General features: G+C 41.1%; 1 protein-coding gene and 1 long non-coding RNA gene across 5 annotated transcripts in view; one reads left to right on the plus strand and one right to left on the minus strand.

Moving 5' to 3' along the window:
* The window catches only part of LOC119050114 (uncharacterized), a 68,772-nt gene extending 61,689 nt beyond the window's left edge, over positions 1-7,083 (minus strand). Inside the window, exon 1 of the long non-coding RNA XR_005082684.2 lies at positions 6,661-7,083. This is a non-coding gene — a long non-coding RNA (uncharacterized LOC119050114). The remainder of the gene's footprint in view (positions 1-6,660) is intronic.
* ADPGK (ADP dependent glucokinase) overlaps positions 1-14,392 on the plus strand; it is a 33,481-nt gene that overhangs the window by 9,102 nt on the left and 9,987 nt on the right. For 2 of the 4 annotated variants that reach the window (XM_037146273.2, XM_037146275.2), the window contains exons 3-5: positions 1,630-1,692; positions 8,354-8,474; positions 13,565-13,761. In XM_037146273.2, the coding sequence (XP_037002168.2) occupies positions 1,630-1,692; positions 8,354-8,474; positions 13,565-13,761 (381 nt within the window). Of the gene's footprint in view, positions 1-1,629; positions 1,693-8,353; positions 8,475-11,882; positions 12,031-13,564; positions 13,762-14,392 lie in introns of those variants that run through there. The other 2 variants (XM_053656910.1, XM_037146276.2) reach the window with 2 other exon arrangements.

A 14,392-nucleotide genomic window follows, 5' to 3' on the forward strand; every position in this document is an offset into this window, starting at 1 on the left:
TCTACAGAACTTTACCTAGCTTTTAGGTCATTCAAATTATTTCTTAACATTGTAAAACCTAAAATGTGTTATTTATCTTCCACTAGGGTGGCACTTTATTAAGTGCCTTTTCAAACTCTCTTGAAGTATGTTGACTGATAAACAGCAGTTAATAACTATTACATGAAAACTCTAAAATCTACCTCACAGAATCTTAATGTTACCCCTAAGATATTTAGTGCAATCTAGCCATCATAGTTAAATAAAAAATTAAGGTAATATGTTAAAAGTCCAAATTTCAGCCCGTATATCACAGAAAGTTTTTAATTTATCCATAGAAAGGTGTTACTGCCCCACCTGAACCCAGTAGTTGGTTGACAAAACCTGGGATCAAGTGATGTCAAGCATCAAGAATTGAATCATTTATTTAGTCTATGCCTCTGTGTGGGACTGAGGACTAGGAAGATGAGGTGGTCACATTCTGTTGATGTGGCCTCTCAGCTTTCATAGTAGAACATCAGCTTTATCTCCCACTTGTCAGTTTTCCAAAGCACATGGACTCACCCTTAGTCAGCATGAAACAGCAGCTTTGAATTATCTGTTCTCTAGCCCTGGATCCTTGGCTGAGAGATGTGGTATTTAGGAGACAACATTTTCTTCTAGAAAAGCTTTTGTGTTTCCTAACACATCAGTGTGTTTCTTCTTCCTTTCTCAAAATTTAGCACCAAACATTTGTTGAGCACTTATTGTGAGAAAAAGACAGTCCCTGCCCCAAAGGAGCTAGACATGTACCCAAATGATAATAGCCCAAGTGGACAAGGGCTGGAGTAGGGTTTGTTTGGAGTGTAGGGTTAGCAAGGGCTCTATAATCCTGTCTGGGAGGGGTTTGTGGAAGCTGATTAGGGAGTAGGGAAAAGGGACTAGAAGGCACTGCAGAAGAGGTGATACTTTGCATAGTACAAAGTGCTTATTTTTATTAGTCACATGTCATTGTTATTGTACTCCCCCCAAATAAGATCTCAACCTTTAATCAGAAAGCTGATTCTTGAGAAATGATCCAGAATTTACTAGTACATGAGGAGGACTGGTGTCATCAAACCAAAAGTATGTTCTAAAGGCAGAGAGAGGGGAAGACAGACTTGCAGAAGCACAAGCACAGTGTGGAAGGGAAGGGCAGGAGATGAAGGTGGAAGGAGAGCAGGGACAGTTAGAGGCCTAGTGTGCCTTATGTAGGATTTGGATTTCAGTTCATTGCAGTATTTATAGATGACTATCAAGGGGAGAGTAACAGAATCATATACTCATTTTAGAAGGATTACAGTGTAGAATACAAGATCAGTGAACACTTTTTATGTTTGCTTAATCTGTTCTGGCTGCCTGGAAGCTCAAGGCCAAATTTGATCCACAGTTAAAGCAATTATACTAATTTCCATGGTTAGTGTATTTGTTTTCTTCCTCTTTCCTTCTAACTCAGTCAATTAACCTATGGGTTTAATGGTTTATTAACCTCATATGTGTGTCCTTGTGAAGTCACCTAAAATTTTTTTTGGAAAAAATAGACTAAATTAATTGAAAAAAATTTTAATTCTTAAGCTTGGGTAACTTAGTTGTGCTTAAAATACTGTCTAATAACCTTGAACTATCTTACAGCACTATGTAGGAGGAAATGCAGCTTTAATTGGACAGAAATTTGCAGCCAACTCAGATTTAAAGGTAGGTCAAATTCCCAAGTTAAAACCTGTCCCTTTCTCTAATTTCCAATAATTTTAGAGCAGGAATGAGTATCTGTTCCCGATTCAATGTGTGGGCCACCTACTATGTGCCAGATCCTACTATGTGCATTATTACTCTTGTTAGTGTAATAATAGTGGGAGAGTTGTAGCAACTAGTGCTTCCTGAGTGCCTACTTTGTGCCCGACATTTCTTTGTCTTATATTGCTTTTAGTGATTTATGTAGATTATATCATGTAATTCTTGCAACAAACTCTAAGGCTAGTTGATACTGTTGTTGGTACTATTCCTTGTCTTTCCACATGAAGTTTGAGGCGTAGACAACACAGCTAACAAGAAATGAAGCCATTCTAACCTAGTACCCTGAGTCCATGTTCTTAAGTACTGGATCAAGTAATGGTTAAGAGTCAGTGCCTAGGACCAGGGATTATACAGTGATGAGAGCAAACTTAGTTGGTTGTATTTCTGACCCTAGCGTTGAAAAATGAAGTCCACCAGATGGAGGTCGGTAGTGGGGGCATCTTTAAGTCTTCAACCATTGGTTTAATAGAATTCAAAGTTACTGCTGTTCAGAATAACATGTGAGTAAGAAGGTTCTTTTGCTATGAGTGGAATAGGTTGGAGTGGGGAGGCCAGCAAGGAAGTTATTGCTGTTGCCTACTATAAAATGATTAAGGTTTGGATTAGAGTGGCCAGCAGAGGAGAAACTCATCTGCCTAAAGCCTACTAAAATGGAAATACATGGTGCTAGACCATACTTAAGGTGAAGATAAATTTAACAAAGATGACTTCAGAGTAAACAAACTTGTATGGAAGAGAAACTTGTATTCAGAGAATACAAACTTGTATGTATTCAGAGTATGGAATAGATGTGACTTCTGACAATAGAGAAAAGGAACTATAAACAGTTTTCGGGAACCAGCCTAAAAATAGAAATATGGGACCTGGTGTGGCTCAGAGGATTGAGCGCCAGCCTGCGAACCAAAAGGTCGCTGGTTTGATTCCCAGTCAGGACACATGTCTGGGATGCAGGCCAGGTTCCCAACAAGGAGCACAGGAGAGGCAACCACACATTGATGTTTCTCTTCCTCTCTTTCTCCCTCCCTTCCCCTCTCTAAAATAAGCAAATAAGAATCTTTTGGAAGGAAGGAAGGAAGGAAGGAAGGAAGGAAGGAAGGAAGGAAGGAAGGAAGGAAGGAAGATAGGAAGGAAGGTAGGAAGGAAGATAGGAAGATAATGTAGGTCTGGACAGAGAATCAGAAGCCCAGAGGTAGGCCCAGTGTACAGACAGATGAGCTGTTTGAGGGGAAAGTTCATGTGGAGCCGCACTGTACAGCAGGAAATGCACATGCTTAGATGTGGAGAGCATATTAAAATGTGCACATTCAAATTTTTTTTAATTCTCATGAAGTATTAGGATGGAAAATACAGATTTATTTGCAGTCATTATCTTTATAGATAGTAATTAACTCCCAAGAAGAGAAGATTAGAAATTGCAGGGCTAACCTTCACAAATATTACCAGTTAATAGAAAAAAAGAAAAGATTAATCATGAGCTTATTAGAGCCTGTGCTCTTCCCATCAGAACCCTGGGTGTTTGCGTGGGTCTTCAATAGGCCACCCTCCTGACGCTGAGAAGTGATTCTGGCCTGTGGGAGGACAGCACCCTGCAGGTCTTGGGTTAGCACAAGATTGACCTCCCATTGAGGGAGCATTTGCTGCTGTTTTCTGCAGAAGCCTGGCCTGGGACCAGTCTCATTGGCAAGCATTCTAGTGAAATGAGTCTGGCCTTGGTAGGAGATTAAGGAAAGAAAAGAGATATATGTTACTTGATCCTCTCAACAATCTGATGAAGTAAGATATTGTCACCCTTTTAAAGGTGAAAGACTAGGTCCAGAGATGTTAAGTAATGTGCCCAAGGTCACCTAGCCAGAAATGTTACAGCTGGGATTTAAAGGCCAGGTTCTGCCTTGACCTCACCACCTCACAGCTGCTCTCATTCAGTTTAACTTGCCAGAATGTGATCATCTGAGAACTACCAGAGGTTAAGAACTAGGTATTTGCAAAGGTGGTAATAATAGTAATAGGCTAACATTTACATAGTTCTTACTTTATGCCAGGCACTCTTTCCAGTGTTATGTACGAAAGAGTGCCTGGCATATACTCATTTAATCTTCAGAGTAGCCAGTAAGGAAAGTCATATTATCCCCAGTTTGTGTATAGGAAAAATGAGGCTTGGAAAACTTAAAACTGTTCAAGGTCACATACTTAATAAGGGGTACAGCTGGGATTTGAACCCAAGCAATCTAGCTCTAGTGTCCATACTTTTAATGACTCCTATAGATTGTGTCTCACAAGTAGACCCTGGTGAACGCAGCAATGGCAGATCTAGTGGAATGGCGGGATAGAGGCCAGGTGGTAGGAGGGGAGAATGCCTTAGAAAATATATTTGTGAAGCATTTGATAAAATCCAGCACCCACTTAGGATAAAAACTTGAAGCAAAGTGGGAATAGAGGGAACACACCTCAACATAATAAAGGCCATACATGACAAACCCACAGGCAACATCATACTCAATGGGCAAAAACTATAAACGTTACCCTTAATATGCGGAACAAGACAGACTGTCTGCTTTAAACGGGGGGCAGGGAGGAAGAGAAGGAGAAAAAGAAACATATTTGTGGAACTTAACAAATAGGAATAGAATGATGTTAGATTTCGTCAAATGCTGCTTCTGCATCTAAGAAGATGATTGTGGGGGGGTGTTGTTGTTTGGTGTGTGGTAATTACATTGATTTTCAAATGTTAACCAATTTTACATCCCTGAGATAAACCCCATTTGGTCCTGATAAATTTGTTGTCTATTTTATATGTTGTTGGATTCAGTTTACTAAAATTTTGTTTTAAATATTTATGTCAGTTTCCAAGAGGGATGTAGATCTATATTTTTCTTGTATGTCTGATTTTGACATCAGGGTAATACTGACCTTGGAATGAGTTGGGATGTATTTCAACTTTTTTAAAAAAGATACTGTGTAGAATTGATATTATACCATCCTTAAATGTTTGTAGAATTCACCAGTGAAGCCTCTCTAGACCTGGGGGTTTTGATGGAGGTTTTTAACAATTTTGATTTTTTTTTTTTCCAAAAAAACAGGTATAGAAAAATTCAGATTTCTTTTTTGAGTGAGCTTCAGTAGTTTTGTCCTTCAAGAAATTTGTCTACTTCATCTAAATTGTTGAGCTTATTGGCATAAAACTAATGATAATATTCTGTTACCCTTTTAAGATCTTTAGAATTGGTGGTGATGTTTGTTATCGCTCATTTCTAGTGTTGGTAAATTATGGGTTTTTTCCTTGATCAATTTGGCTAGAGGTTTATCAGTTTTATTAATCTGATCAATAAATGAGTTTTTTGCTTCATTGATTTTTCTATGTTGTTTTTCTCTTTTCTGTTTTATTCATGTCTGTTTACTTTGACTTTAACTTCCTCTTTTTTCTTAAGACAAAAGCTGAAGCCGTTGATTTGAGACCTTGTTTTCTGATGTAGAATGTTCAGTGCAGTAAATTTCTCCTCAAGAACTGAGCAGCATGCACAAGTTTTGATGCATTTTATTTTCCTTTGGTTCATATGTTTTCTAATTTCCCTTTGATTTCTGGAAATGGGCTATTTAATAGCCCATCCATAGACTACTTAGTTTCTTAGTGTATTTAGTTTCTAAATGTTTGGGGATTTTCTAGATACATTTCTGTTACTGAGTTCTATTTTAATTCCATTGTGGTCAGAGAATATGCTTCTCTGACTCCATTTATTGAGACTTTTTTGATGGCCCAGAATATGGCTTATCATGCTATATTCTGTTGTTGGGTAGAATGTTCTATAAATGCCAGTTAGACTGCGTTGGTTGAAATTGTTGTTGTAGCTTCTGTAGTCTTACTGATTTTCTATCTACTTGATTTATTAATTATTGAGAGAGGGATATTGACATCTTCGGCTATAATCGTGGACTTAGATATCTATTTCCATTGCATTTCTATAACTTTATGCATTGTGTACAATGTTTTTTAAAAGATTTTATTTATTTATTTTCAGGGAGAGGGGAAGAGAGGGAGAAAGAGAGGAAGAGAAACATCGATGTGTGAGGGATACATTACCTCTCATATGCCCCTAACTGGAGACTTGGCCTGTAACCCAGGCATGTGCCCTGACTGGGAGTCAGACTGGCGACCTTTCAGTTTGAAGGCCAGCACTCAGTCCCCTGAGCCACAGCAGCCGTCAGCCAGGGCTGACGTGCAGTATTTTTAAGCTCCATAATTAGGTGCTCAAGTGTTTGGAATTGTTACAATTCCATGAATTGGCCCCTTTATCATTACCAAGGATAAAGAAAATTATTTTATACTATTCTTTGCTCTGACATCTGTTTTCTTTGAAATAGCCATTCCAGCTTTCTTTTGATTATGTTAGTATGATACATCTTTTTTCATCCTTCTGCCTTTAACCTATTTGTGTCTTTATATTTAAAACGTACTTCTTGTAGACAGCATATAGAGTTGGGGCTTGCTTTTTAATACATTTTGACAATCTCTGTTTTTTATTTGGATTGTTAGACCATTTATGTTTAATGCGATTGTTGCTGTATCAGGTTAGGTTTAAATCTGACATCTTGGCATTTGTATTCTATTTGTCCCATCTCTTTATCTTCACTTTTTCCCTCCTTTTCTACACTCTTCCGATTATTTTCAGTGATTTCATATTATCTTCTCTGGCTTATTTTAATCATTACTTTAGGATTTATTATGTACATTAGCTATCACAGTCTGATTGCAAGCAATATTAGCATACCACCGAATGTAGGTTACCTGTAGATCATACAGATCTCACAGTATGTTCCTAATATCTTTAAGTATTCATTATCTTGAAGATACTTAGATAAAAAGATACTACTTACTCAGATGTTGCTCATCCAGCCCGTTCCTGGTGCTCTTCACTCCTTTGTGTAGAGCTGTATTTCCGTGGGCAGGTGTCGTTTTCCTTCTGCCTGAGGGGTTTCCTCTCACATTTCTTGCGCAGGTCTGCTGGTAATGAATTCTCGTAGATGTGTGTACCTGAAAACTCTTTTAAGGTAATTCGCTAAAGCATTTGTAGGGCTTACTTAGGCTTTCTGTTTTTAAGGAATCACTGTCCTTTGTTGCCCAATGTGCAAATGTTTTGAAAACCATTGTTTCCTATATTGTATCTGGTTTCCATTGATATTTCAGATAGGAGGGTAAACTGGCTCTTGTCATTTCATCTTAGAAGCTGAAGCTGTAGCCAAGAATTAGAGAAAATAAGATAAAATGGTAGGGGCAAGACTTCTCAGAACTGACAGATAATGGACACATATCAAGGCATAAAGGAGTAGGTGAAGGGGTATATTTTTATGCAGAAGCTGGTATTTCTCAGACACATGAAAATCCCTCTGTGCAAATAAGCAGTTAATTAGCAAGTAAAAGTACCTCTGAAGCTCCTGGGTGGAGCGTACTAGATCTGAGAGTGGTGTTGTCTCTGGGCACTCCTCTGTGAGTTCTCGGCCGAGCCCTCATCGTTCAGTGGTGCTGAGTCTGTTGGCCTGGCTCCGAGTGGTGTCTGGAGCGGCATGGCAAAAAACCACAGCAGTGCAAAATGGGTCCTAAAACAACAGCCCAGGAGAGACCCAGGTCAGAATGGAAAAGGTTTTGGAAAAGTTGCAGAGTACCTTCGTCCAAACTGTATGAAGTACTTTTTAATTCTCATTTGGAAGGGTATTCTGTTCTCATAACAGCTAAGTATAGGAGGGAGTCTGATCTCACTTATCAGGTCACCTGGTTGTGGGAGTGTATTGAGATCCTTGAGGATGGGTCTTTTCTGTACTGCCTAAAATTTTAATTGTTTCAGTATCCTGTATCTATTTGCCTACAACAGTACCTGAGTGAGTAAAGGAAAAGAGAAAGTAGGGTAAGGTGTGTTAGTCTGTCATAATAACAAAATGACATAGACTGGGTGGCTTAACCAATAAAAATTTATTCTGTCACAGCTCTGGAGGCTGGAAAGTCCAAGATCAAGGTTCCCGCAGGGTTCGGTCTCTGGTGAGGGCCCACTTCCTGGCCTGCGGATGGCTGCCTTTCAGCTGTGATCGCATATAGCCTTTCTTCAGTGTGTGTGGTGGGGGGAGAGAAGAAATCTCTTTTTTATAAAGCTACCAACCCTACTGGATTAGGACCTTACTCATACGACCTCATTTTGCCTTAATTTCCTTCTAAAAGCTCTATCTCCAAATACTATCACCTTGGTAATTAGACTTTAACCTGTGAATTTTGGGGGGGACACAAATGTTCAGTCTCTAACAGGGTATATGGGGTACAGCAGCTGCGTAGGTGCCTAAGGCGTGGTGTGGGTCTTTGGTCAGCCTCTCGTCTCTGGCCACACTGTGGCCATATGCTCAACACCTAAACCCCGGTAATAGTGCCCTGCTGTGTGCCCCCAAACCAGAAGCTTCCAGACTTCAATTGGAATCCTAGTATTTTGTTAAAATGAGAAGTGGCCTGGATGTACCTTTTCAGTTACTATACAGATTTCATGGGAAGAGGGACAGGTCTGATAGACTTCATATTTCTTGTCTCCAGGTTCTTCTTTGTGGTCCAGTGGGTCCCAAACTGCATGAACTTCTTGATGACAATGTATTTGTTCCACCAGAGTCGCTGCAGGAAGTGGATGAGTTCCACCTCATTTTAGAGTATCAAGCAGGTGAGAGAAATGAGTAAGTAATGGTGTAAGACTCATCAGAGGAGTCTTGTTTTGTTAGTTTGAGGTGTGATTATGCTAAAAATTTATCTGTGTGAATTAGGACCCTGTTCACCAACAAAGGTTTCTGTGCTGATACTGGCCATTGTCTCAAGGGAGAGTGCTAGAGTATCGCAGCAGTGAAGAAAGTTCCCAGGTATACAAACAGAATTGATCTAAACTCAGGAGAAATCAGGCATCTTGAGTAATTGGAAATGCATTAAACGTACACCTATAAAGTTTTTCTTTATTGCTAAGGAAAGAGAAGGGCACATAACATCTGTCCAACTCTGTGCTGGATTCTGCCTAGACATTTCTGGCCAACTGTTTCAGGCTGCTTAGCATTGATTCTAGGCCTCTGGCAAGCTTCCTGGGAGGCATTTTGTTTTGCCTTGGGTGTGTAACAGCCTGTATCTTTTCCCATTGTATAATGTTTCAGTGTTTATCACTCCAAACCACCCCATCCAGCCCTCCCCCAGTAGTGTTTATGTTACACACTGCAGATCTGATTTCTGAAAGAATCCTAAATACCTGAACATAATGTTTATGTGATTCTGTGTACTTTGCTGTGGTATCTTTCCTCTCTTCAGAAGTCAGCCTCTTCAATTTCTGAGTCAACGCATTAATCAAGTTAAAGACTCAGGCATCAAAACGGACTAATTGGTACCTTAAAGCAGTACTTACTTAATGTGCTTCAGTGAACTGCTTCCAAGTCAGACAATTAAAAGAACCTCACCTACTAGAGTAATCATAATTAACTTTAATGTAAGAGAAATATAGTGCTTCTTGAAAATTATGCCTTTCTCCAAGAACAAAAAGAGAATTGTTCCTTGTTTTTGGTTGTCTTTTGGGTGTTTACTAGAATCAGTCAAGAAGTTAGGAAAGGCAGGGTCTGAAAATTAGGGACAGAATGTTGGGGGAGGCAGTTCACATTTAACAATATACAAGTTTTGAGTTTCAGTTTTAGTTTCGCCCTACTGCCCGAAGGTTGTGCTGAGGATTAAGAGGTTAGTGTGTTTAAAGCTCTGTGAGCTGCCTAAATGAAAGGCAAGAATGAGACTGTTGATGACAAGGGCCAGGATAACTGAAGTTGTGCCTTTGACGTGCTGCTGATGCTGCTGCCAGTTCTTTATTCTTCTCACTTTCATTTCTGTCTGCACTCACGTCATGGACTCGGGACTTTTCTGGTTCCCGGTTTCTGTCATATACCTTGGAGACAACAGAGTGGAGAGACGGCTTTCCTCACCAAGACTGCCGTTGTATTTGACAGGTGCGCCTTGTATGTAATTCAGAGGATGGCACGGCTTATCTTAACAGGAGATTGTCTTTATCCTTGGGATTATAAACTTCACATTTTAGTTTTTAGTTTTCTTAGCCATATTTTCTTAGCACAAAGCAGTGACCTTTTATGAAACTTTATGTGAAGTTGCACTTCTATCAGCCCCTGGAGGAAACTTAGCCCCTGGTGGTCAGCTCTCTAATCAGAAATGCACCCATTGCTTCTCTCTAACCTGGATGAATAAATTCCCAGAGGGATTTGTCAACTTTTTCCTTCCTCCTCTCCTGCCAGACTCCTGCAGAGAAGCTTATTTTCAGGCTTTGGGCTGGGGATCCAGTGAGTCATTACAGGGGTTTTTGCTGACTTACTGGCTCAAGGACAGATTGATAAATTGAGAGAAATAATCACTTAAATAAATTCAAAGTTTTGTGAGAAGAGAGGGGCATTCACTATTATTAGGGGCTCACCCTGTTTGAATTCCGGTCACTTTGCTTCTCAGGCCACTCCATCAGTCCTGTGTCCTTTGGAAACAGCCAGTGAACATCCCTCCTTGTCTTCACCTTGCGGAAGCCTGTTTATTTTTGCCTCTCTCACTTTTTTCCTGAAGGAATTGATTTATTTTGAGTGCTGTGTACCTCTTTTTCCTAGGTTAAATTAGGCTGTGCTTCTTGGCAGCTTCACTCTTTAAGGGCCAGTTCCAGGTCTTACCCTCTGGAGAATACTAATGTCATGTCTTTCCCCCTTGTATAGTGTCCCATTATTTGGGGAAATAATTGGACTTGGAGTTCATACCCATATTTCTTGTCGTTGTAAGCATTAGAGTCATCAGTCTGTTCTCTCATTTGTGTATCTTGCTGTTTGTCCACGTGGCTCTGTGCCAGGGGCAGTGTGAGGCAGTATGAGTGTGATGATGGTAGAAGACCCTGCTCTGCCCTCTGCTCACTGCAGGAGATGGGCTCCTGAGCAGATGATTGCCAAGTCCTGTAACTGGGTGTAGCTCTGGCCCAGGAAAGGAAGTGATTGGTCTTCTTAGGGTAGCAGAGTTAGGAAAGGCTTCACGGGAGGTCACCCTTGTGTCTGATCTTTAAATGAAGCGGAGCTGGAACACTACACTCAGCTCTGCAGACCACCATTGGGTATTTTTTTTGAAGCTGGGCCAGGAGCTAAGAAAGGAATTCAGTTTTAACAAATATAACCATTGTATTGGGGGTTAGTAAATAGGTACTGTCTTTTATTTTTATTTTCATAGATTTTTATATAAGTGTCCCACATATAAAATGTTTCTCAGAGGAATGGATGCAAGAAAGCTGAACTCAAAGCAAAGGAAGGATGAGTCTCCAGCTTTGACACTTGCTCTAGAGTAAGCCGTACACATGTGCGTGCACACGTATTTACCACCGAGAGGGAGGGCTGCTGTTTGGAGATGCCCGTTGCAGAAAGGAGGAAGGAGGTTGCCAACTGCATATCAACTACAAGATGAAGAAAAACTTTCTAAAGGAATATCCAGTAAATGTATTGGGTTGGCTAAAAAGTCTCTTATTTTTTCCCCGCTGCTCTAGTAGTGTCTTTAACTTCATTTGAGACAATTTTGTTAGATTGTTCTGTGTGATAGCTGTCATAACAGTGTGCATTTAAAAAAAAACTTATCAAAATTGGTGAATTTTTGTGCAGCTGTTTTAATATTGAAGGTGAAAGAAATAATGCAACATTTTTAGCCTAATATATTATGCTTTATTATTTCAAGAAGTATAAAAACTCAATTGAAACTCAAAAAAAGATTTGTGCAGTGTATGGAAAAGGCGCTATGACTGATTGAATGTAGCAAAAGTGGTTTACAAAGTTTCTTGGTACTATTGACATTTTGTCAAGTAATTCTGTGCTGTGGGGATTCCAATTCTTACACATTGGAAGATATTTAGCAGCACCCCTGGCCTCTATCCACAAGAAGCCAATAGCAGGAGATGGCCAATATATTCAAAATATCCAAATCAATAAAGTTATTGGTGAAAATGAAAAACATGTCTTTTTTTTTTAACAGAAAAATTGTAACAGACTTTCTGGCCAATCCAATAATAGGAACCTAATTTTTCTACTAGGTTTCAGTGTATGAACTTGGATTTTATAAATGGGATGAATCCCTCATGTGGAGGGAAAACATGTAAACCTGCGATGTAAGTCCTTGCCCCAGAGTGCCCATGCTGGTGGTAACCTGCTTCTCCCAACCCCATTATGGACAAGAAGGTGAGCTCCGTGTGGTAAAGCCTCTGATCGAAAAGCTTCACCAAGTGAGCTCAGAGGGAGCCTCTTTCATCTTCCCTGCTTGGGACTCATACTGCTCTCAGGTCCTGGCCAGCTTGCGGAGTCTTAGTCCGTTAGTTCCCCACCTATTGCACATCAGAATCCTCAGCAGTGGGACATTGCCGCCTACACTTTGAAAATTTTTTTGTATTTATTGATTTTAGAGAGAGGGAAGAAGAGAAACACTGGTTTTTATTCTACCTATTGATGTACTCATTGGTTGCTTTTTATTTGTTTTGTTTTAAAGATTTTATTTAATTTTTAGAGAGGGGAGAAGGGAGGGAGAAAGAGGGAGAGAAACATAAATGTGTGGTTGCCTCTTGCACGCCCCCTAATGGGGACCTGGCACAACCCAGGCATGTGCCCCGACTGGGAATCGAACCATTGACCCTTTGGTTCACAGGCTGGCACTCAGTCCACTGAACTACACTGGCCAGGGCCAAACACCTGCACATTTAAAGCTAGGTTTCCTAGGGCGTTCTGATGCATGGCCAGTGCTGAGAGCCAGTCCTGTAGATGAGCCCAGAATCCTCCTCCTGCCAGGAGACCCACCTGAGAATGGATTAACTCCCTGTGTGGAGGCTGTGACACATGCTATGGGAACCAGACACGGAGTGTTCCTTTGAAAGAGCTGGCAGTCTGTTCGGGGATATGGCCCAAATGTGTGAAAAGTTAAGTCACGATATATAGGTTCAACTAGTTCAGAATAGAGGTATAATTCAAAGCATAATGATTGTCACAAACCATGGAAAGGAAAATCTCTGTGGATGCTTAGAGTGGTGCAAGTGTACCTCAGGCTGAAGCAGTCAGAAACCATTCAGGAAGGAAGTAGCACTTAAACTTGGTCTTGAACAGTCATTATTCCACAGTAGCTCACTCAGAGGATGTTATTTAGAGTAGTCAGATGCCCTTGTCTTCTGGACTAGGTGCCTGGGAAACACTGGGAGGGAGGAGGGAGTGCAGTCAGCTCAACTGTTGAAATTTCAGCCCCCTTAGGCCCCACCTAAGTGGAAGGTGTTCCAGGCGCTGCTGTCAGGTGAAGACAGAGAAAGGCAGCATTGCTGTAATGGGGACACACTTGTATGCACTCTGTGCTGGTATTTGGAAGTCATGCTGCTGCTTTGTAACTGGGAAAGGACACAAGTATCCTGTGATTGAAAAGCTCAGTGGTCAGCAGAGCTTTCCTGAGACTTGGCGGGAGCTAATTGCCAGCCCTTTGATAAGGGCATATAGCACCCATACTGTGTTTCTGTGTTTTTGTTGGTTTGGGGTTTGGATTTTCTTTGGTGTATTTCATTACTGATAACTGTCTCCCTGGATGTAGTGTGGTGCTTACCTGAGGCCATTGTAGTGAGGGTCTGCTCAGCCAGAAGCTAGCCTGCCCAGAGCAAAGGCTCCACTGGGGCCCCTGCAAGCCCCCTATAGCTAGGAGACTTAAAGCCTCTTCCTTTTCTTTCCATTGTGTTGACTTTTCTAGGGGAGGAGTGGGGCCAGTTTAAAGCTCCCCATGCCAACCGATTCATCTTTTCCCACGACCTCTCCAATGGGGCCATGAGTATGCTGGAGGTGTTTGTGTCTAGCCTGGAGGAGTTTCAACCAGACCTGGTGGTCCTCTCTGGATTGCACATGATGGAGGGACAAAGCAAGGAGCTCCAGAGGAAGAGACTCTTGGAGGTAACAGCACTGTTAAAGAATTGTGCAGATCTCAGCTAGTGGGTTTCTTCAGAATCCTGCCTTCTGCCCTCTGCAACTGATGCTACCTTGTCCTCAGTCCTGACCTCCCCAATTAATGGCATGGCAGCTGGCTCTGAACCTGCCTTCTGCTCCAGAGGCACCTCACGGTATTCTTGCAGACACAGGCAGCAGCTTTAGTGGAACAGGTCAGAACATCTTTCTGCCTGAGCCTCTGTGTATGGTGCTAAACTGAATGACTGAAAGCTGCAGTGTCTGTAGTTTGTGTCTTTGTGTTATTTGTGTCATCTCACTTATTATCAGCTGCAGATTCAAACAGCATTTGAAGCCATCTGCTCACTTTAGATCCCCAGGACCAGGTTGACTACATGAACATACAGGGGCAGCCCTTTGTACTCTCTGAGTCTGTACCACAGTGCCTCTCTGTGTCAGTAATGAAATACACAGAGCCTAGGTGTCTCTCTTGGGAAAAGCATCCCTCATCCACAGAAGCTTTGGAAGCCTACCTGGCTGGGAGCTTTCATGAGGATGCAAAGAAGACAGCAACACTACACATTGCCTGTTAGGGCCTGATCATTTTTTCCTCTTGCCTGACTTCTTATCTAATGCAATG

Source organism: Artibeus jamaicensis, unplaced genomic scaffold (assembly GCF_021234435.1).
Source record: "Artibeus jamaicensis isolate MK-2021 breed Jamaican fruit bat unplaced genomic scaffold, CSHL_Jam_final scaffold_286, whole genome shotgun sequence".
In the NCBI taxonomy this organism is placed as follows: Eukaryota; Metazoa; Chordata; class Mammalia; order Chiroptera; family Phyllostomidae; genus Artibeus; species Artibeus jamaicensis.